The following is a 22,631-nucleotide window of genomic DNA, read 5'->3' as shown; positions in this document are numbered from 1 at the left end:
GATTTCGAGGAAAACGACTAAAAGCCATTTTTCTTGACATTTTATTACTATCGATTCAAAATTCAGTCAAACTTCGCCAACTTCAACTCGAAGGGGGACCGAAAATTTGTTCAAATTAAAAGTAGTTCATGCTATCAGTTCAGAAATTTTTTTTGATGAAAATCGTACAATAGTCTGCCATTTTCTTTTATCTATATATGCTATCCAACTGCATTTTCCAATCTTAAATTTCTATTATAAATATGTAAATTATTCATTTCAATAAATGTTTTAAATTTATGCTTTATATTAAATTAATGACCTTCATCTCATGACAAATACAACCAATTACTACAAAAATTTAGTCATGAAGAAATAAAAAATATTATAATTCAGACGAGATTAAAAAGTGGACTTATTTTCGGTACTCTATTATTTTTCAATTCTGTAGAAAGCAAATAAAAAATTAACGAAAATTAACTAATAGGAATAAACTTGCACAAATTAGAGAGGATTACTAACGAAATATTTTGTAATAGCTTGCTGTTTGGTTTTTTATTCGCACATACTTTTCAAATGTCTTCTACCTTTTCAACCGTATCCAAAAAATAATTCCAATTTTTCTTCTTCTTTCCATTACAAAAGAATTGATTGCGTCCTTCAGAGTAAAGTAAACCAAAGATTTCGCTAGTGGAATTTAAGAAAAATTTCAGCTACTAGAAATTAGTAGAAATGAAATTCTTCACTATCAATTACGACGTTTGAGAGTGCGGGAGAAATCACTATCTAAATGGAACAAAAAATCAATATGGGCGATCATTTCTCAGGAAAAAATGTTTCATTACGTTCACACTCATGAGACATTGCACGAGGTATAAAAACTCTATTCACTTTAGAGTAGGTAGGTACTTTACTTCCGTCGCACTAGAGCTGCACAGTGGTTATTAGCGACTGTCTGGGAAACATCCCTGAGAATGATCCGAAAGCGTGTACATCCTAATTTTGATCATCTGCAGAGTGGGTGGCTCCCCTGCTTTGGTAGCCCCCGACGACCTGCGAGCGAAGTCAAGCACTTTATGATAGAACAGTTTAAATAGGACCGATACCGCGATCCCTTGGTCCCTACGCAGGCTGATCAAAGTGGTCACTCACCCACACACTGACCGCAGCCAGTGATGCTTGACTTCGGTGTTCTAATGGGAACCGTGTCTTTACGATCAGCCCCCCTCAACAAGTTTAATTCATACATCCCTTTCATTTGAATGCTGTAATTTTACAATTATCAAAGCATTCAAAAAAAAAAAACTACTCTTTTAGATGTATTATCTCCTGTCATAGGGGAACTAATTTTTCTGTTCCCCTTAAACGTAAAATTTCTCCATGAATATTAAAATTCGATTCACCTTAACAGATATTTTGCATTAACAGTGTTCATTTTAAAAGTGCTTTAAGATTTCACTCAAAGTTTGTATTTTGCCATGTAAAACTACATTATTTAATATGATTAACAGCTATTTTTCGTATGGAATTATCTTTAGATAAATGATTTTTAACTAAAACTGATTTTTAGTTAAAACTAAAACGCTAAACGGACTCTCTTCGGAGTATTAAGAAAATATTAAATGATTATTGCTATCAAGTAGTTTTTGGAGAACGTTAGATATTTTCTACCCAGACTAATATAGGTTTATAAAATTAAAATAAATAAAAATCTACGTGCAACGTAAATTGTAGCAACATTAAAGTTTAGATAGATCTAATGAATTAAGAAATTATCGATCTGGCTATTAGCAAATATTTTTAGAGAAAAGGGAGTCTTACTTTAGTTTCCCTGAAAATCTTTTGATAACTATTTTAAATATATATCAAAAAACAAACTATGTAAATCTTTTAAGAATTAATCGATGTTTTTCGTTGCTAACATAAAATTTACTAAGATCTTGAGAATCTTAACTAATTATCTCAGAAATTAACCTTTCTGTCTTGTTTCTAAATAGCCCCTCAAAAAATTCGCTGAAATTTAGATGAAAAACACTAAAATTACATTTTGGGTTGAAATAAAAGTATTTTCTAAAAAATATTAAGGTTTTAATAAATAAAAAAATGATAACATATTAAGAGAGCATTTGACACACACCCTCAAGTTTACTAATAAATATAGTAAAATAATGAATGACGTCATCAATTACGTGAGACATACATTAGTAAAAAGCACTCAATTACGATTTATTTTTATTTAAAAAGTTAATTAAAGTAAAATTTTAAAAAAAAAACATTTCTGATTGTTTACCTAAATTCGAAAGTGATGTTAAATTTAAAAAAATAATCTTACCTATATTCATAAAACTAACATGACATAACACTAAATTGAAAAAAATGAATCGAATACTAAATTAAAAGAAACCAAAGTCCACGTGGTCATCCTCTAAGGTCACCCCACCCTCTGTTTATGTCCTGCATTACCTCTTTGGGAACATTGGCGAGTAGCTTAAACAAAATTTTTACATAGAGAACATTTATTTACAGAGAAAGTTAGTCTAAGAACATAAAATTTAAAAAATAACAAAATATAAGTGTATTTTTAAAACATATAATATTTTTTAAAAAAAAAGGAGGAAATGAATAATTTAGTGAACATTAAATCTGAGTCGCGTTCAACGCCCCCGTAACCTGGCTCAATGACGATCGCTGGTCTTACCCGCCCTTCCGCTCCGCCGGTCCTGACTGCAATACTGAATTACAGAAAACAATTGCTTGTAATCGTGATTACAACTCTTCACAATTTTCATTATACCTGTAATCGTGATTACACTTATCGATTAGAGAGTAATCAATTTGTAATCCTGATTAAAATTCACCATAATTTTGATTACTACTGTAATCTTAATTTCAAGCAATCGTGATTACTTGTAATCACTGCAAAAAACGATTACGGGTAATTATGATTACCAATAATCGAATTTTACGATTACTTGTAATCGTAATTTCAAGTAGTTGTAATTACATGTAATCTAAATATACAATCGCAATTAATTACAATTGCATATTATATGTAAATACAGTATGTAGGTGCATACACATTTTTATGTGCGTAGAATGCACTTACGTCTATTAATACTATTTACTATTGTATGATGCAATGCTTGTCTGTATGTATAGATATAAATATAAGTAGAATGCGTAGGTATGTACAGTGAGCAAAAAAAAAAAAAAATTTAAATAAATAAACGGACCACCCTGAATTGTTTTTGATCCTAATGATCGAATCATCACACTCAAGGAGTCAATAAAAATGGTTAAAGAAAGTGACTTCAAATGGGCTAATTAATTAGTGCAGACGATATTTTCAGTTACGAAATCAGACATAAAAACGTACATTTACTGAATAAAAATACCTTTTTTTTGTTGTTGCTGGATTTAGAATTTACAGATCCAAAATATAGGGGGTAGCCGCAGTCTAGGAAATATGGTTCAAATTCCCCTTACTATTAAATTTACTGCTTGCGTACTTCGTCATATTCGGACAACTTTTTAAGAAAATACGAAAGAATTTCCACACAATTATAAAATTTGTTTATCCAAACATACACGCGAAAAATAGCTTTTAATGTATATTTATTACTTCTATTGTTTCGTTTGATAATAGTCGAAAACATTTTGATTTGTAAGGTATACATTTTTTTTTTACATCCTTTTAAAAAATATATTTTTACATGACAAACTGGGAAATTTTACCAAAATTGGTCAAATAGTTCTTGAGTAATCGAATTTAGAAAAATGCCATATATTTAAAATTCGATTTCTCTTACTCTTCGTTTGATTTTATTCAAATTTTATATTTTGCTATCTAAAATTACATTTTAAAACATTGTAAAAAAATTGTATAACTCGCATTTCAAATTTTTTCGACTATTATTAAACAAAATGCTAATCAATAATAAATATTTACTAAAAGTTATTTTTTTGCATGGAATTATCGTTGGATAAATAAGTTTTATTATTGTGTTCAATTTTTTTTTGTTTTTTTGATCCGCTTAAAAAGTTTGTGAGCTATGACGAAATACTCAAAATGTAAAATTAACATTAAGGGGTCCAAACCTTGGCTCGCTTTTCTAACCAAACTATTAGGACTATATTTATTTCCCAGATTACAGCTACCCCTATATTTTAGGGGTCAAAAATCCGAATTAGTCTGGAAAAAAGTTATGTTTATTCAGGGAAAGTATGTTTTTGTGTCTGATTTCGTAACTTAAAATACCGTATACACTAATTAGTTAGCACATTTCAAGCCACCCTCTCGAACCATTGGGATTGAGTCTTGGTACGTGAAGATTCGATCATTAAAGTGATTAGATCAAAAGTTATTCAATGTGGCCCGCTTAATTTTTTTGCTCATTGTTACTGCATAGACATATTTTGTGCTCATACAATGTTTGTACCTATTTCTGTACCTACAATGCTTGTATGTACACATGAATATACAATATATGTATGAATGCGAATACAACATACATACGTACTTATCTGTTTACATGTACAAACATACACAAACGTTATTTGTAATTAAAATATATGCATATAATTATGCATACGCGATGTTAATTTGTATGGAAAGGCAATATATGTATGTTTGCATATATATGTGTGTATATAATTTATATACTTATGTATGAATTTAAGTACGCAAGTACATACATTATATGAATGTACGCTAATAATTTGTACATACATGTGAGTATGCATATACTTATTTGTATGTATATATTAATCTTGGCGTAATACGTATTTGTGTTAAAACGTTGCTTATACATACAATATGTAAACATACTAAAAGTGCATGTAAGTATGTATCTGCGCTTACATGCACATACATATATGGTTGTACCTGCAATCTAGGTGCTCATGTATGTACGTAGATATCTGTATACTTTGTAAATACATATTTTCATTAAGTCTATTCTCAATAGACAAATTAATTAATAATGTGTATTTGTAAAAATATCAGCAGAATCCTTATATCCGAAGCTCTGCCACCCAGAAGTTTACTAGCAAAAACAAATTAATTTTAATGTGCAGTAACAAATTTTTGTTTATTCTTCTTCTCTATTTATGAAACAGGTATCATACTTAATCTACTCAATTAATAAAGTAAAATATCAAGAATTTCTAATATTAATCATTACAAACATTATATTTAAGGAGAGAGCGCACTCACCCAATATAATATTTTATTGGACTTTTTACAGGAATATTATCAAAACCTGACTTAAACATTTCAAAAGGTTTGGTCCAAATATATGAAAATAAATTAATTTTACTCTTATTAGACCAAATACATCAATAATAATGCGTATTTGTAAGAATATTACCAAATACCTTACATCAGAAGCTCTGCCACCCAGAAGTTTATTAACAAAAACAAAGAATGATTTTAAAGTAGTACAATAAACGAGAAATTGGTCATTATTCTGCTCTGTTTATGACGTAAGTGTTATACTTAACCTACTTACTTAATATCTATAAAAATCAAGAACTATTTTTTTAAATGAATAATAATAAACAAGATCTGTAAGGAGAGACAGAACTCACTACCCCATAAAAATCATCATTTTTTTCATATAAAGAATATCACAATTTACCCAAACCTTGCTCAATAGTTTTTTAAAGCTCTACATGAAAATTGACCGTTAATACTTAAAAAAAAAATGTTTAATTTTCACAATTTTTTAAAAAAGACATAAAAATCCCGTAGAATTTCACGATTCCCAGCAGATCACCGAAGTCAAGCATCACTGGCTGCGGTCAGCGTGCGGGTGAGTGACCACTTGAATTAGTCTGCGTAGGGACCGAGGGTGTGCGATATTGGTCCTCGTTAAACTGTTCTACTGTAATGTGCTCGACTTCACGTGCAGGTCGTAGGGCTGCCGAAGCGGAGGTGCCATCTCCTCTGCAGAGGATCAAAATTGTGATGGCATGTCTTCGGATCATCCTCAGGGATGTTTCCGAGACCGTCGCCAATAGCCCATTGTGCAGCACTAGTGCGACGTAAATTAACTACAACAGCAACCCATAGAATTTCATTAGTGAATTTGCCATCTAATTGATTGCGAACAAAGCACTCGACGTCACGCGCTCGTGCGCCATAGCCTGAAGAAGTTCTCTTTCTGTCTTGGCGACAATCGGAGGTGTGAATCTTATGCAGTCAGAATGGCCTTTTAATAACTTTTACACGGTGGCCTAGACTTGCAGACTTAATAGAAACTTACATACCTCAAATTAGGCTTCAGAATTTGGCAATATTGAATTCATGTAGTTTGTTGACGCCATAGATCCTAAAATTACTGTTTTTACATTTGATTCATTCGGATGTAGGTCGTTAATTGAATCTCTGTGGCCTTGCAAGGCCATGTAGAGACTCTTTAATAATTTTTATATTTTAAAAAAATCTAGGTATTTTAAAACAAATTTTTCATTATTTATTTTACGTCTTTGAAATATTCGCGATATTTGATCTGTGATATATGTTTGCCTTCACAACTTACTTTTTCGATAAGTAGGGTAAACAATTGTATAAATAACATCACGAACTGGACAGATTCTCTAATGAAGAACCAAAGGTTTTAGCATTGGGTATGGTTTTTTGATTTTTGACGCGATTATATGTATTAAAAATGAATTTAGAGTTTGACATACCTATTGTGACTAGCCAATAGTTAGGGTGCATATATTGCATTATCTCACTATTGTGATTAATATCTACATATTTTAATTATTTGATCAGTTTGTTCAAGTTTATAATTTATTTGATGACTTAGAAATGATTATTGAGTATTATATTTCTGAAATCGGAGAACACGTTGAAAATGGTACGTGTTGTCATTGGCCTTGGTACTCATTTTCATCTGGTTTTTTTTTTATAATCGATATTTATTCATGCTTATTAAAATTTAAAATGCATCGTACTTAAATGTGAATAGTTTTTCTGTGTTAACCTATCATTCTGTTTGGATTTTTGCTTTTTTTATGTAAATCAACGTAGCTACAGCAATTTTTCGCGCTTTATATTTTAATTGTTTTCTTCATTCTTGAAGTGATTTAATATTTAATTGGTTGTTTCAAATAACAGTTATGTATGTTTTTATTAACAATGTCTTAAAGATGATTAAATTGAGGTCATTTCATGAATTGAAGTAGTCTGAAACATATAAATGTAAATTTCTTTTATAGTTGTTTTATTTAGTTTGTCTAAAGTGTTATCTTTGTTAAGAGTTATGTATTATTTTCGATATAAATCTACAGTTTGTTGCTTAATGAAAAATTGGGACATATATAATGATGAAATTGAAATCATATTAGCTTATAATCTTTATACTAAGAAATAGCTCATGATTACCGTAACGCTTTAAGCATAATTTTATTAATGCAGTAAGGTTAAAATTATGTGTTTTTTTTTGGATTCCAGTGATTAATCTCTGAACACTAATCAGGGATCTGTCTAGGTTTTTCTGAGAGGTACCTATTTTGTGAAAATTAAGACATAATTTGTGAAAAATTGAAAATTATATTAAAAAATCAACTCAAAAATATGATCAAAATATGGATTTATCGTTTCTTAAGTATACAAAAATAAAATTTTAAGAAAAAGTATTTTGTGAAACTGCCGTTTTTCCTAAAGTTGAATTTGTGAAGGTACTGCTAAATGGTAGTAAATTCGGCCTGGACAGGTCCCTGCTTATCTTAAAGATATATGATGTAGGTAACATATTTATAAACCAACTGTGGTCATTGAATGTTTAATTAGCAGCACTTTGCCTTTTAACCCAAATTTAATTCCCTAATAATCTATGATTAGAAATTTTACAATTGGAGACTACCAAATGATTACCAAGTTTTCTTGATAATCTGGTAGGAGTTAGTGAGAAACTAACAGAAAAAAAAATCTGACAAAATTGAATAATCTTGACAGGTGTAATACATATTGATTTGTGCTATCTGTTATAAATTTTTTCAAATTTTTCCGAGCAAAATACTAGGGAATTTTTCTTTAGCGTGAATAGGTATCAGCATGGAAATATTTCTTACTACTGCTTAATTTAATTAAACTGAAAAAGACATTGAAGTATCAACAAATTTTAAACCGTTGACATCTTTTTAATGAAGTTTTTCTTGAAAAAGCGATTGGTTTGCACGAATGTAGGACTTTTAAGATATAAGGTGTAAGTAATTGTATTTTAATATTAACTACTTTAATTTATTTTAAGTTTTGAATGCAATAAACTAATCAATATATATTACTATTAATTGAGATTGTTTTCCTTTGTTAATTTTCATCTGCATTTGTTTGATGGATATTTTATTACAACTGATAAGGTTTATAATTTTTTCTTATCATTGTTTCTTTTTTTACAGTGTGCTTGGATAAATTGAATCAGCTCTCAAGATGTATTGATTGATATTAGGAAAAATGACTAAGCCTTTCCTTAGGCGTATTATTTTAGAAATGAAGTTCACATTTAAATTATTGTAAATTGCATTACAAAAGCATACAAAGTAAGTAAAAATTTAAAAATTTATTGGAATTTATAATTTTTTAGTAAGTGATGTTTAAAATTTTTTTATATATTTTTTTATATTATGGTTAATAATTTATAAACAAATTTTTTTGAATTTTTATCATCTGTAAGTAAAAAACTCAATAAAAATTACTTTACTGGATTAAAAAAGTAATTGTATAAATTTTTTTTTTAATGTTTTAGTAATTTGTTATTAATTCAGGTAATAACTTTGGAAATAATTTTTGAAATATTGTTCATCTAATATTGATAAATATTAGTAAATTAATATGCTGAATTTAATGAGGACATGATAAATTAATGAAAAGAAAAGTTAGTAATCCATCTTTAGTCATAAAAAAATAAAAAGTAATCATTACAAAATGTCTTCTAGTCACTATTCTGATTGCAAAAATAAAAGAGGGTTATTTTAGAAGAAACTTTGAATTGTTGAAGGAGAAAATCCAAATATCGTTTATTTTTTTGTGACAGAATTTTGAACATTCATGTTTTTTTTATAATAAATATTAATTAGTGTATAATAAAGATTTTTTTTTTTTCATTGAACCTTTTGGGGCAATTCCATAATTACAACTTTTTTAACTTTTTTTTTTCATTGATAAATATTTAAAAGAATTATTTGAGATGTTTTTCAATTGCGTAATATTATTAGTACNTTATGGTCAGATTTTAATGTAGTTTGTGACAGAATTTTGAACATTCATGGTTTTTTTATTTTTTTATAATAAATATTAATTAGTGTATAATAAAGAATTTTTTTTTTCATTGAACCTTTTGGGGCAATTCCATAATTACAACTTTTTTAACTTTTTTTTTTCATTGATATATATTTAAAAGAATTATTTGAGATGTTTTTCAATTGCGTAATATTATTAGTACTATGTAAGAAAAATAGAAGACGATTATAAATGTTTTATTTAGAATAAAAATATAAAATGTGACTGGCATTACATGAAAAAGAAATGGAATAAAACATTTTTATTTTGAAATTCTTTTATAAGCAATAATGAGATTAGTTTTTTAAAACTTAATTTAAAAAAAACTTCATGCTATCTTTAAAAACTTCATTAAAAAGCTCCTGTGCCTGATGTTATTATTTCTATGTAACTAATGTTACAAATATTTACTATATTAAAAGTTTAACAAACATTTTTTACTATTATTTCTGCAATTTAAAATTTACAACTACAATTTTCATTGTTATACCTACTAAAATAGTTAATAAAAAAACTAAGAAATTGTTAATGAAGGGATGGTACTGGTATTAATGTTTATTTATTTATTTTCTCATTTTTTATCATGCAAAAGCTTTGAGGTCATACCTATAGCTGTGGTGTTTATAATTATTTGCAGATTTTTTTTTTTAAATGTTTGCAACTGAACTAGTTTTTTTTCTAAGTTGACATTCGTTGGTTGTTTCACCTCCAAACTATAAAAGCATATTTTATTTTTAAGACATAAGTCTAAATTCTTACACAAAATTGTGTTTTGCATGATGTTTACAATTTTAATGTTATTGTAAAGATTAATTATTGAAATTATCCTTTATTATGAAATTATTTTCAGACAGTCATCAATATGATGCAAAGCAACAGAAGAAAAGGCAGGGCTGCCACAAATAGGTATTTAAAAAAAAATTATTTTTAATTTTTTAAAACAGGACTGCACTTATCTATAACTATTATTATTCTATAATATTACAAGTTATTATGGTCAGATTTCCATATCAGAATCAGGAGTTGTTCCTTAATTCCATTCAGCAATGTATGAGAAACTAAAATAAACAGGACAAAAAGGGTTTAACTCGAGCAAACCCCCAAGTGAACCTCATCATGTATTTTTTTAAAAATCCATTTGGTTTTAGGTAATTGTAGTTGATGTGACATGCCACGGTATGGAAATATCCATATTATTATCATTTGCTCTTGTTGTTATCGTTTTATTCTAAAATTCTGGAGTTAATTTTTCATTAATTTCCTTTTTAATTTCCTCCCATATTTAAAGGTTGATTAGTTGAACATTTATATGGTGATATTAGCTAATAAACATATTTTTATGCATGTTATGAATGATTACAACAAATGAAATTTAAGTCACATAATACATTGTGTATATAATAATACATTATGTATTGTATTCACTTATCAAAAACTGTACTAATTATGATGTATATGGATATATATGTTATAGAAATTAATATTTAGTATTTTTTTTTTTTTCTCCAGCAAACCTGGGAAATCCAAAGCATATAATGATAAAAGTGTTCCGGTAAGTATTTTTGCTATTTGTAATTTTATGTAGTCAAAGCTAATTTCTTTAATGAATATGTAAGAACCATAACTATTTGTAAATAAAAGAAAAGGTGACCTTAGCAAGAAAATAAATGTATCAGCGCAATAATGATTTTTTGTATACGAAAAAAATAATAATTTTGTTTTAAGGTGTTTGCTTCTTTTATTGAATATTTCTGTCAAAGTAAGATTTCAGGGAAGTACCTTAGCTGTTTATACAATCATAATAATGTCACAGTATAAGATAATTCAAATAGCTTTATTTCGAAATTATTTAACTTATTTATTTTATGAAAGTGGTTTTAGGTTTAATATGTTAATCATTTATTCTACCTGGATCTATTAAATATATATATATTTTAATTTAAAATGTATTAAATTATATTGTGCTAAATAAGTTAGAAAACTGCATATATGAGTGAATTTTTCAATTCCTATAGTTATAAATCATGTGGTCTTTATATTTTAGTATGAAGGCATTTTCAGCAATACAAAATTGATGCATTCAACAATCTCCTTAGTGGTATGTGTTGAAAATTACACCATTTTTGAAATATATAATCTAATTTAACCTTAATAATTATTCTAAATTCTATCTTAGGGCTCTGTTGTTCAAGTACAAGTACGAACTGGAGAGATGTTTGAAGGCATTTTCTTAACTTTTTCAAAAGAGGTAAATTAAAAGAAAAAACATTGTTATGTACTGTAATTTCCTTTCTATCATCCTCAGTCAAGTATGATCTGGAAGCGTCGGTCTTAGCCTAGAAGAGAAAATTTTCAGTGTAGAATCTGCGCAGCTGTATAGTCCGCAGATTGTAAGGTGGTTCATTTGGTGCAGCTATCTACTTTTATTTATGATGACAATAACTTAAATACATGAGTTCCTTCTTCCAATAGAAACTATGTCATGTGTAAGTAAGTCTACATCATAAATGAACCAGTGGGCATCTGTAAGAAAGAAGCGAGTAGACACGTGCATGTTTAAGAGGTATTCACACTGGATGCAAAAAATTGCACACACAAATTCAGAGATGCAGGGATCCGGATTTTTCGCTAACAGTGATCCGGAAGTTTCCGGAGATCGAAGGTCCAAACATTTAAAAAAAATCATTGATCACGGAAGTTTCCAGAAATCAAATTTTCAAAGGTGGAACTTAAAAACACAGTTTATTTTATTTGTTTGTAAGGAAAAGCCAACTGCTTTATAAGACATATTCTAAACTTAATTACTTCTCCAGGTCATCATAGGTATGTGTAAATGGTACAGGTATATGTAAAATTTTAAATAAACTAAGAAATATTAAGAAAAAGGAAGAAAAAAACCTTGTTTAAATTTGTTTCAATTTAAGCTGTTTCTTTTGTTGTTATTTTTTTTAACTCAAGAAATTTTCTGGAATTTTGACTTGGGCTCACAATCACCCCTGTAGATGTGAACAAGAACCTGATTGGTGAGCTTTTTGCTAGTAAATATATTTCATCTGCACGTTTTTTTTTTTTGTATACACAAATTTTTTGCATCCAGTGTGAATGATCTTTTACGATAGGAAATTCATGCTGTTTGGTACCAAGAAAATAGTTTTTGTAGATTATATGTTATGACAATTAAAAATTTGAAAAAAAAATTTGGTAATCCAAAGATTATATACAAGAAATTATGGTAGCAATAAAGTAAAAGTGTTTTCTTAAACTTTGCCATTTTACTTACCTAAAATATTCTTATACAAAATGGTTGTTGGTAGACATTGATAAAAAAAAAAGGTTAAAATTTAAAGAAAAAAATAATAATACGCTACATAATTATTTTCTGAAGTGTGTCCTTAACACTACAAAAGAAATTAAGAATAATTTGTTTACTGATTTATTAAGCATTATGACATTTGATGATAGCATTTTGTAAAAAATAGGTTTAAATATATTTATTTTAATATTAGAGCTCAGTAAAGTTAAAACACACTTGAGTATACATTTTTGATTATTTTATTCATTTTTAATCCCTTAAAATATGAATTATCTGTTTTGTAATAGTTTATTTATTATTATTATTATTTTTTTTTGCAGCTTGACTTGGTGCTAGAAACAGCACATAAAGTGAGTTCAAATAGTTTGACATCAAAAAATCTGAGCAGTGCAGTTAGTAACTTACTAGAATCCTTTCCGTTTGAAGAGGGGGTTAAAGGAAAAGTTATTTTTAAGTTCAAAGATGTTGTCCAGGTATTTGCTGGAAATATTGATACTGATTTTGCAGTCAAAGGTAAGCTTCATTTGAAAATAGTTACATGCTCATTTGTTTCAATTTTATTCAATTAAATGCTTGAATATGATTAAAATTCTTTAATGTTATACTATATTGCATCATCAACCAACAATGGTCAATCACTTATGTTTTCTGCACATTTACAGACTATCTGTGCAGTTGAAACGTCTGGACACTTTTTTACAATCGAAATACATTTCTTACTCTTTTTTTTTTAATGTTTTGTTTGTTAAAAAATATATTAATATGTACTTTTGTCTTTCTCAATATCTAAATATTTATTCTGCTTCAATAAGCACACTTAAATAGTTGTTGAAAAGATGAGTTAAAGAAAAACAAACTTTGGTGTAAAGAATTAACATTGAATGTTAATGAAGCTAAATTTTAATAGTGTTTAAAAAGAAAAACCTACGCATAAACTTTTTTTTCTTTTAATTATAAATGTTTTTATGAACAAAACCTGCTCAATTCTGTTCTTGTTTTATATTATTATTTTTTATTATTAGATGTGATTAATTTACTTTTGGAATCAGAGGCTTTTTTTAAATTTTTATCTGATTATCTGCCCCTCTAATTCTTCACATCGAATTGAAAAAAAAAACAAACAAACTTGCTTTTATTTTGTGAAAGAGAAAATTAAAATTATTGTCTGCTCGTTTTTTTTTTTTGTGTGTGACTAAGTAAATGTTATATGAAATTGACATTAATTGTCATGATTATCATAGATTAGTTATTTTTTAAATTTGAATAACACATATTATGTTTGTTCACCTGAAATCAAGATTATCCAGATTTGCTAAGTCCTAATAATTTCAGATACTGGACTTTTTCTTGAATTTTTATTCACGGATTTTAATGATTTTTAACTATAATAGATATTACATGTTTTCTGGAAGTAATATATGTTTTTTGTTTAATCTCTTTCATTGTGTGTTGAATTTTTTAAATTAAAGAGTTTAATAACCCATTTCTTTCCCCTTTTCTAAGTAAAATTTGTTTCTTCAATCGATTATGATAATGAGACCATTTGATGGATAAAGTTGGTATTTTAACAAGAGTCTTAAGAAGAATTGATGCTTACTAAAAAACAAACCTTTTTCAATTCTATGAGCATTAACATATTGAAAAGACCCTTGTGCATTAGTTGGAAACCTGGACAAATCATAATAATAAAAACTAACTTCTTATAAGGTATTTTAACATGATTCCATTTTTAAGGGTCAAAGCAATGTTATATAGTAGGGGATATTTTTTTGTTACACTATTAAAACTAAATATTTTCAATGATTTACTTTGTATTTAATTTTGTTATGTGTATATTTGTGAGCATTTTTATTTTAAGAAATAAAAAATAAACTTTTCACTTCAGCTAAATCTGGTATTTTATATAATCTTGCTATAAATCTGTTTTATAAATATTACTGTTATAACAAGGCATAACATGAAATAAATATAAGACTATCTAACTGTGTTACTTTTTAAAAAAATTGATTTATGCAGTTTTGGAAGAGGTGGAAAACATAGAACTTTGTTACTTATTTAGTTTACATTTATTTTTTTTAGATAATTTTACTGACACTGCCATCAGTAAATATAATGGACAAATTTTAGCAGAAAGAGAACTTGAACCTTGGGAAGGAGCGTCTAGTGACAATGAAACTCTAGCTTTGGGTGGTGATGATGATGGAGCTGTAAGTTGATTTTTTAATGGAATATAATTTTTAAATGTTTCGTTCGTTTTTTTGTAAACCTGCAATCATATTGTTTGGATGAGTAATTGTTTGGGTTTTTTAACTTTTAGAATGGATGGGATGCAAATGATATGTTTCGATTAAATGCGGAGAAGTATGGTGTCACATCTAGCTATGATAAATCGCTTCATGAATATACGTAAGTATTTATGTAAAAAATAATGTTTGTAAATTAATATTTGTCACAGAAGTGCCAACCAGTATGATTAGTTTGTAATTATTGCAATTTCATAGTCAAGATTAGTTTTACGGCTCAGTAATAAAAATTTTGGTTTCTGATAATTTCCGCAATATTCTGTTTAAAATAAATTTCTTTGCCCCATAACTACCAAGAGTTATGAAATTTTGTTGTTTGCTGCTAATGTAAACAAACTATATTACTTAAACAACTCTTGAAACTATAAAAACTATAAATAAGCAAGGCAAAAAAGCTAGTTCTATTTTAAGCAAATATTAGAACATTAAAGTGAAGTTTAATATTTCAGTGTTATATACATTTTAATTTAGTGCCTTTTTATCTATATTTTTTTAATAGTAAATTCATGCATAATTTTATTACTATTGTATACCTACATAGAATTAAGTAGTATATACGCCTTAAATGTTGCTAGTTTGAATTTCATAAACGTGTATTCAGACCTGCCAACTTTAGTGCCAAATCTCAGGGTCTAGGCTATCTAAGTATTTTCTCAAGCTTTTTTCTAATTGCTGTTATGAATCGGAGGAACACTGAATATTTTACATGAACTCAACTTTAACCTCACTAAACTTTACTTGAAATCTGGGATTTTGCAGTTTAAGCGTATTGAGTTTATCATTAATTCAACTATTAAATATTTTTCAACTTAAACAATTCTGAAAACAATACACAAACTAGACAATGAGAGCTAATTCTATTCAGTTATTCGTAGTATTACACATTTCGATAAATTTTTACAGTGTTTAGTGAGTGCCCTTTCAAAACTCAAGGTGCCTTGTTTTTAGGAAGTGATCTGCCCTTTTTTATTCCTAAGGGGAACTTTCCTATGGTGATATGTAAAGTGGTTTTAGCTAGCTTAATTGTGCATTAAACTTGCGTGCCATGCTTCTGACCAGCTTATTTTCTTTTGGTTAATGTTAAGTTAAAAATAATTGTCTTTCATTAAAAAAAGAAAAAGACGCTATTCTACTTAGCATAGTGACTAAGTATTTTTGCATTAATCATTTACCTTGAAATGTGTAACGTGTGTTTATAATTATATGGAAAAGGGGGTAAGAAGTGGAACTCTGTTATATGAGACTTTTGTGCAATCTGCCCTACCTTTCCTTCACATCAGACCGGATAGTCAAACAATAATTATATTGTTCCTATTCTAAAAATCAGAGTTAAGGCTGAGTTAAATCTTGTTTTATATGAAGCATGGTATTAAAAAATGACATTTTAATTTTTTAAATGAAATCACTATGATTGTCTCAGTTTCAAACCACGCTCACTGATAATTTTTTTAGTGTTCCACTCAATAAAAAAGATACTGATGAATATAAACTGAAAGAAGCTCAAGCAATGAAAATAGCTGGAGAAATTGAAAAGAACAACTCATATCAAGAAAGAATTCAACTTGAAAATGGAGATGAAGAAGATAGATTTAGTGCAGTTGTCAGACCAGAAAATACATCTTCTTCAAAGTAAGATTTGAATATTTAAGAAGAAAATATTTTTGAACTAACTTTTTTTCTATAAAGAAGTACTTATAATTATTGCTATTCTTTTTGTCTTTTCTCAATTTTAAAATTCATGTCTTCTCAGTTTCATTTTCTCTTTTTCAAGATTAAATTTTAACTCACCCGGTACTAAAAAAGCGTCTTCTGGTTATAAGTAAGGGTTTATCTATTAAGTAAAGAACCAAATATGAGATCTTTTTATGTATGTGATGTCAAATATCTTTTTCTGTAAGTTCATTAAATAGCTTATGGGCAAGGATTTTCTATATAGTGATAAAATTTTAAACATGATTTTTATGTAATATTTTAAGACAACTAAATTAATAGAGGACATCGATGTTTTCTATTTCAAATTTAATGGAGGCAGAATAAAATCTACAGCATTATTAAATATCAGAAAGAATTAAGTTTTATTATTGGAATATTAAAAATTATTTCAAAGTGATTTCTGGCAAGATTACCAGTCACCTTGAAAATTGGCTTAAATACAATAATGCCAAATGATTCTGTTTATAACAGGATGGTGTGATGTAGATAAAGATTAAAAATTACAAAATACAGGGTGCATAGCGTTTTTAAAAAGTGCTTAACGGTGCTTATTTTTGTTTTTTAGAAGCCCTTAAAGGTGCTTTTTTTTCATGTTTTTTAAAAATTGCTTAAAGGTGCTTATTTTCGTTTTTTAAGAGCCCTTAAAGGTGATATTTCCATTGGGTGTTTTTAAAAATTGCTTAATTTTCCCTTTTCCAAATTGAGATTTTTCGTTTACAATGTTGGTTATCGCTACAAATTATGCAGAAAGACACAGTTCACATTGTTCTATTCAACGTTTTCACAATTAATTTAACCCCAATCTATTTCAGCGCATCGTCAGTCCGTAGGGTATGAAAACGCCATTTCAAAACGTGACTCAAGAATTTTAACAATTGTCAAAAACAACGCCAAAAGGTCTTTTTTCTTTTGACATGACGGTTAAAACCAGATAAAACCGTCAATTGTTAAAAGCGTTCCAACCCTACCCAATTATGATATTTTTTTTTTAGTGCTTAAAAATATTATTTGAGTGCTTGAAAAGGGCTTAAGCACTCAAATAATATTATTAAGTCTTTGCTTATTTTTTTGTTGACTAATTTGGCTACGCAACCTGTAATAGGCTTAAAAAATTCAAATCACAAGTTTACAACCCAAGCACATATTTTTTATTGCTTTTCTAAAATTAAAATCACAATCATAATTTTTTTTCTTCATTTCATTCTATATTTTTTTCTCTAGGTATGTCTTGCCTCAAAAACGAAGAAACTTAACAGGACCTAAAAGGCAAAATTCGACAACTTCATTGTCTCCAGTCCATGCCACTGGTTCTAAGCCTTATCCAGCGCCGCACACATCCGCCAATACTCTTCCTGGCAAACAGTACTTGCACTCCCACAGTACTGAAAACAAACCTCCCTCTCCATCATTCCCTCCCAATACTGGCTCAAGTTCCATGTCTCTGCCGCCTGTGCCAAAAGATTCCTCTGACAAATCTCTCAATGGAGGTAATTTTATCTTATCAAATTTATTTGCATTTAAATAACATTTTCAATTCATTTTCAATTTGAACTAAATGTAGAAAAAATAGACATGCCATTTTTTTTAAAAATCCATTCACTAGAAAATTCTTCATCTTTCATCTAATTTCCATCATTAACTTTTCTAACATTTTTAAAATTTGATATGTTGAATTGGAACTCCATGGACTGATTGTACAAAAATGATTGACATATTTATTCTACCCAATATATTGTTTTTATATTTTTGACTTGATTAATATGATATAAAGTTTTTTAAAAAAAACTGAAATTTTCTTAATTTGGAGTTTTATATTGATGAATTCGGATCATATACTTATTTACTATTCTTAGAAGATTAAATCAAATCTTGTATGATAGAGATAAATTGTTTTAAAAGTTTGAATTGTTCTCTTTTTTTGTCAGGTATGCTAATTGTCAATTTAATATGCACCAAAATTTTAAGAATGCAATGGTAAACTGAGGGATCCTTTACAAATTGGTTTTTAATGTTCTCTAATTAAAATCACTCGAATTAAAAATTTTAAACTGAATTCGAATTTTCATTAGATCATTAAATCTTCCAAGTGTCTCTTAGTATGAAATTATTCCAGCTATGATTTTAACAGAGAGTGGCATTTTGAAACAATTCACAATCTATAGTTTGAAGTAAATTAACTCAATGTTTTAAAAAATCTATTTTTTAATAAATTTTTATTGTAGTTTTATTTGTAACTTTAAAACCTTTTTACTAAAGTTTTGTTACCGCACAAAGTTCAGTGCTTTTTCCAAAACTGCTGTTGCATATCTGATACTATTATCACCAAAAATTAAAGATTTAAATTTAAGGGAAGTTGAAATCACAAGATTGTCAATTTTATAGATGGACAATCTGGAAAGGAAATGACAAAATCTATGTCTGTAGAAAGTGTTCCTCCGTCAGGACCTCCTGTTTTGAATAAACAACAGCAGCAGCACCATGTGATGTGCCCACCTTCTTCCCAGACTTTGCCTCCAAGGATAGAAAGGAGACGGGAAAGTGAGAAAAAACTTTTGAAACAAAAAGGTATTTCTTCAATTTTCTTATTGAGTTCTGTTTTTTCTTTTTTTTTAAACTGATAAGCCTGGCTCTAGTTTTCTTTTTTTTCTTTCTAATTTAAATATTTCAAAAATAAATATACTGTTTAAAGCAGATGAGATCATCTCAGCTTGAACTTCTTGGAATATTAAATGCAATATAAATAATATTAAATACAATCCTAAAAACATGTAGCAATTGAAAAATGTATTATTTTTTACATATTCATTTTATTGTGTCCTCTTTTTAGGACTTTTCATACAAAATAATCATAAACATTAATCTATTTTTCTTTATACAAGTTATATAATTTTTATCACATATTATTTATTTTCCATTTGCTGTAATTAAATGTTTGCTGCTTTAACTATTTTTTACTATTTTCTCAAATAAATTCATTCTTCATTTTCATAGTTGTATTTTTTGTTTTATTGGAGAGACCTATTCTCTGTATTAGTTATTTAATGATAAAATAATTCCCTGCAAGCAAAGAATTTTTTTGTCAATATTGATACATATTGGAGCTTAAATATTTATTTACATGTCTGTTTTTTTCATGTTTATTTACACTGAAGAGTGTTTTTCAATTTATTCTGAATGAAGTTTAAATTTGATTTTTCAGGAAGAAATGATGAAATAGCAGAATTTAAGAAATTTAGTTCTAATTTTAAGGTAAATTTTTTTTCCTGTCTGGTTCAATGTCTTTTACAGTTATATTATCTTTGCATTGAAGTTAACAAATATATTTTGTCTTTTCCAGTTGACAGAAGAAAATAAAGATTGTAATGATATTCGAGAAGAATTTATTAGTAGTGAGAACAAAAGTGAACAAAATATGTTAGCTAACAAATTATCGGAACAAGTTAAAATAGACTCTGAAGATAAAACTACAGATATATCGAAATCTACTTTGAATCCGAATGCAAAGGAATTTGTATTTAATCCAAATGCAAAATCATTCACTCCGGTAATTGAATTTTATATATTTGAAAGTTTTCTGTCTTGTTTCAGTGTTTTGTGAAATTCTAGTATTCCTTAAAAGGCTTGGGACAATAGAGTAATAAGCCAAATTTTTCTAAAGGTTGCATTTCTGTATCAAACTACCTCGGTGGGGTTTCCAGCTAAGTATTTTACAAATCTTCAGCTTTTCCACCAGATCTCTGTTTCCCAATAATTGGTTTGCGATCTTTTTAAGTGTTCGAAAGGGATTTGCGAAAATACTTTTTTAATGGTAGAATTCAAGATAGCTAACTTAAAAAAACTAATAAAACATTACATTTACATGCATCTATTTGCTGTACTGGTACTAATTAAAATATGTATTAACTTTCTGAATTTTTTTTCTTCGTGTTTTACTGTATTTTATGTGTTTTGGCTACAAAAACTTTTATACTTCGCTTACATCTTTTGTAAATTAAATGAGAAAAATTTTTCATATTGAGGCACAATATGCTTGGTAAATTTAACGCCAAGGTAAAAAATTTAAACGTGGGATCCAATGTCTGGTGATAAATTAGCAGAGGTTGATTCTTTTGACAAATTTTCATGCAAAAGTTATTTTTCATATTTGGGGATTTCTCAAATTTTTATTAACAAAATAGTTTATTCAGTTATGCTGTAACAGTTTATAAAAACTATTACTTATAGAATATCAATATTTAATCATCTATGTGTTAAAAGTGCAGTTTAGAATAATAAAAATCATTTAATTTATCTTATTGAGTTATAAGTAGATTGTTAAATTTTTGTTACTGGTTGCATTATTATTTAAACATGAACTTATCTGCAAGATAAATGCAGAGATAATTTAAGACTAAAACTGCAACACATTGAGCTTTGTTCAGCTAAATAGCCACAAATATCCCATTTAGAATTTTTTTTTAATTCAACAACGGAGAGTGTTGAATTAATTTTATATCTTTTTCTTTATCATTTTAAGTATATAATTGTTAAAATGCTTTTGTTAATATTCATTGTTTTGAACTAGATTGTAGCATTGTAAAAATGACTAAATTTTATTGTTCTCTTACCTTTTTAACTACTAATTTCACAATGAATTTTAAAAAGAGGGTAGTGTAGAAAAAAAGAAAATTGAGAAAAGCGGCGCTAAATAATAGCTCAATACAGATCTTATTGGCCGCATTAAAATCATCTTTAAAAATGCTTGTCTGAGCAATTAAAAAATATGGCTTACTATTATATCGCTCCAAGCCTTTTATTTATAATGAGAGACAAATGCTAAATGATTAATAGTTATGCTATGCAAAAAGTAATTCTATACTGTATAAAAATTATTTTGTTAGTGCTTGGAGGTTGTATGTTAAAGAAATTTATTATGATGAAGAAATTCCTTACAATGATAAAATTTTCATTAATGGCTGATGTTGCAATCTATCTCTTAAAATAATTTGTCATGGCTCATTTTCTTCCCTTACGCTACTTTATAATTTGAAAAGAATTTCTACTTTTGGCATTTTTCAAAGCATAAAGCAAAGAATACTGTTCAATGTCATGCTTTACGTTTTGATTCTTCCCCAAGTTAATATAAGAAGTTCTTTATTAAGACGGAATTTGAATGTCGGAATTTTATTAGCTATGTGAAAAAGGCCTAAAAAATTATAAGTTGCCTTTAAAAATTTGCCATGTAATCGTTAAATTTCAAGTGAACAGTTTTAAAAAAGTAATAACTCAAGTTTGAAATTTGCATGTTGTATAACATCTTATTAAAAATATCGTACTTTGAATATCCATGGGGGAATGACCAATATAGGTCAGTACTCCACATGGATTTACAATTAAATAGGTGCAAATAGACTGTTCTTCAATTAAAAAAAATTAGGGCGTGTAGGTTCAGAGAATATGCAAGTCGGAGATTCTTCATCTGAGCAACTGAGGGGCAATCAGGTGACCCACCGCTATTTTTTATTGCCGACATAATTTTTTTTATGAAAGAATTCTGCACCTCATGGGATACACATACCTGCCACATCTCTTGTTTTTTAATGAAGACTCCTGTATTTTACGACTATTTCCTGTTTATCCATATATTCTCAAATTTCTCCGTATTTCTTGAAGAAATTTTTTTAAAAACATTTTTTGGCAATATAATATTCGCTGATAGCAAAAATACTTCTCTTATTCCTCAACAGATAGTGATATTGTCAGTACTGCAGTATGTTTAGTGTTAATAGTTTAAGTACCCCTTGCAGTCAGGCTTACCGCGGGATATTTTCGTTGTTTTCCTTTCCATGTTACGCAAATGCAGGTTAGTTCCATCAAAAAGTCCTCCACCATGGCAAATTTCTCCCAGTACTTGATTGTACCAGGAGTTTCCTTGTCTTCTGTATTGGGTTCAAAATTTTAAAGCTGCGGAGTGGAACATTAGTAGTCTTAAGCCCAAAATTGGATCTGCTATTTAATAATTTTTATAAGATAATTTAAGTAATTAAAAATACTG

General features: G+C 27.9%; 1 protein-coding gene across 2 annotated transcripts in view; it reads left to right on the top strand.

Annotated features, from left to right (window-relative positions):
• Positions 1-6,243: 6,243 nt before the first annotated feature.
• LOC107448210 (ataxin-2) overlaps positions 6,244-22,631 on the top strand; it is a 30,106-nt gene continuing 13,718 nt past the window's right edge. Inside the window, exons 1-14 of one of the 2 annotated variants that reach the window (XM_043047442.2) lie at positions 6,244-6,609; positions 8,389-8,529; positions 10,119-10,174; positions 10,778-10,820; positions 11,313-11,366; positions 11,445-11,516; positions 12,902-13,094; positions 14,661-14,788; positions 14,899-14,987; positions 16,337-16,513; positions 17,819-18,084; positions 18,980-19,162; positions 19,797-19,846; positions 19,935-20,141. In XM_043047442.2, the coding sequence (XP_042903376.1) occupies positions 10,131-10,174; positions 10,778-10,820; positions 11,313-11,366; positions 11,445-11,516; positions 12,902-13,094; positions 14,661-14,788; positions 14,899-14,987; positions 16,337-16,513; positions 17,819-18,084; positions 18,980-19,162; positions 19,797-19,846; positions 19,935-20,141 (1,506 nt within the window). In that variant the 5' untranslated portion in view covers positions 6,244-6,609; positions 8,389-8,529; positions 10,119-10,130. The remainder of the gene's footprint in view (positions 6,610-8,388; positions 8,530-10,118; positions 10,175-10,777; positions 10,821-11,312; positions 11,367-11,444; positions 11,517-12,901; positions 13,095-14,660; positions 14,789-14,898; positions 14,988-16,336; positions 16,514-17,818; positions 18,085-18,979; positions 19,163-19,796; positions 19,847-19,934; positions 20,142-22,631) is intronic. The other variant, XM_016063331.3, reaches the window with a different exon arrangement.

The sequence above is a fragment of the Parasteatoda tepidariorum genome, chromosome 2 (assembly GCF_043381705.1).
Source record: "Parasteatoda tepidariorum isolate YZ-2023 chromosome 2, CAS_Ptep_4.0, whole genome shotgun sequence".
Taxonomy (NCBI): Eukaryota; Metazoa; Arthropoda; class Arachnida; order Araneae; family Theridiidae; genus Parasteatoda; species Parasteatoda tepidariorum.
The sequence above is the reverse complement of the archived record's forward strand: the minus strand, read 5'-3'. Positions and strand labels throughout refer to the sequence as shown.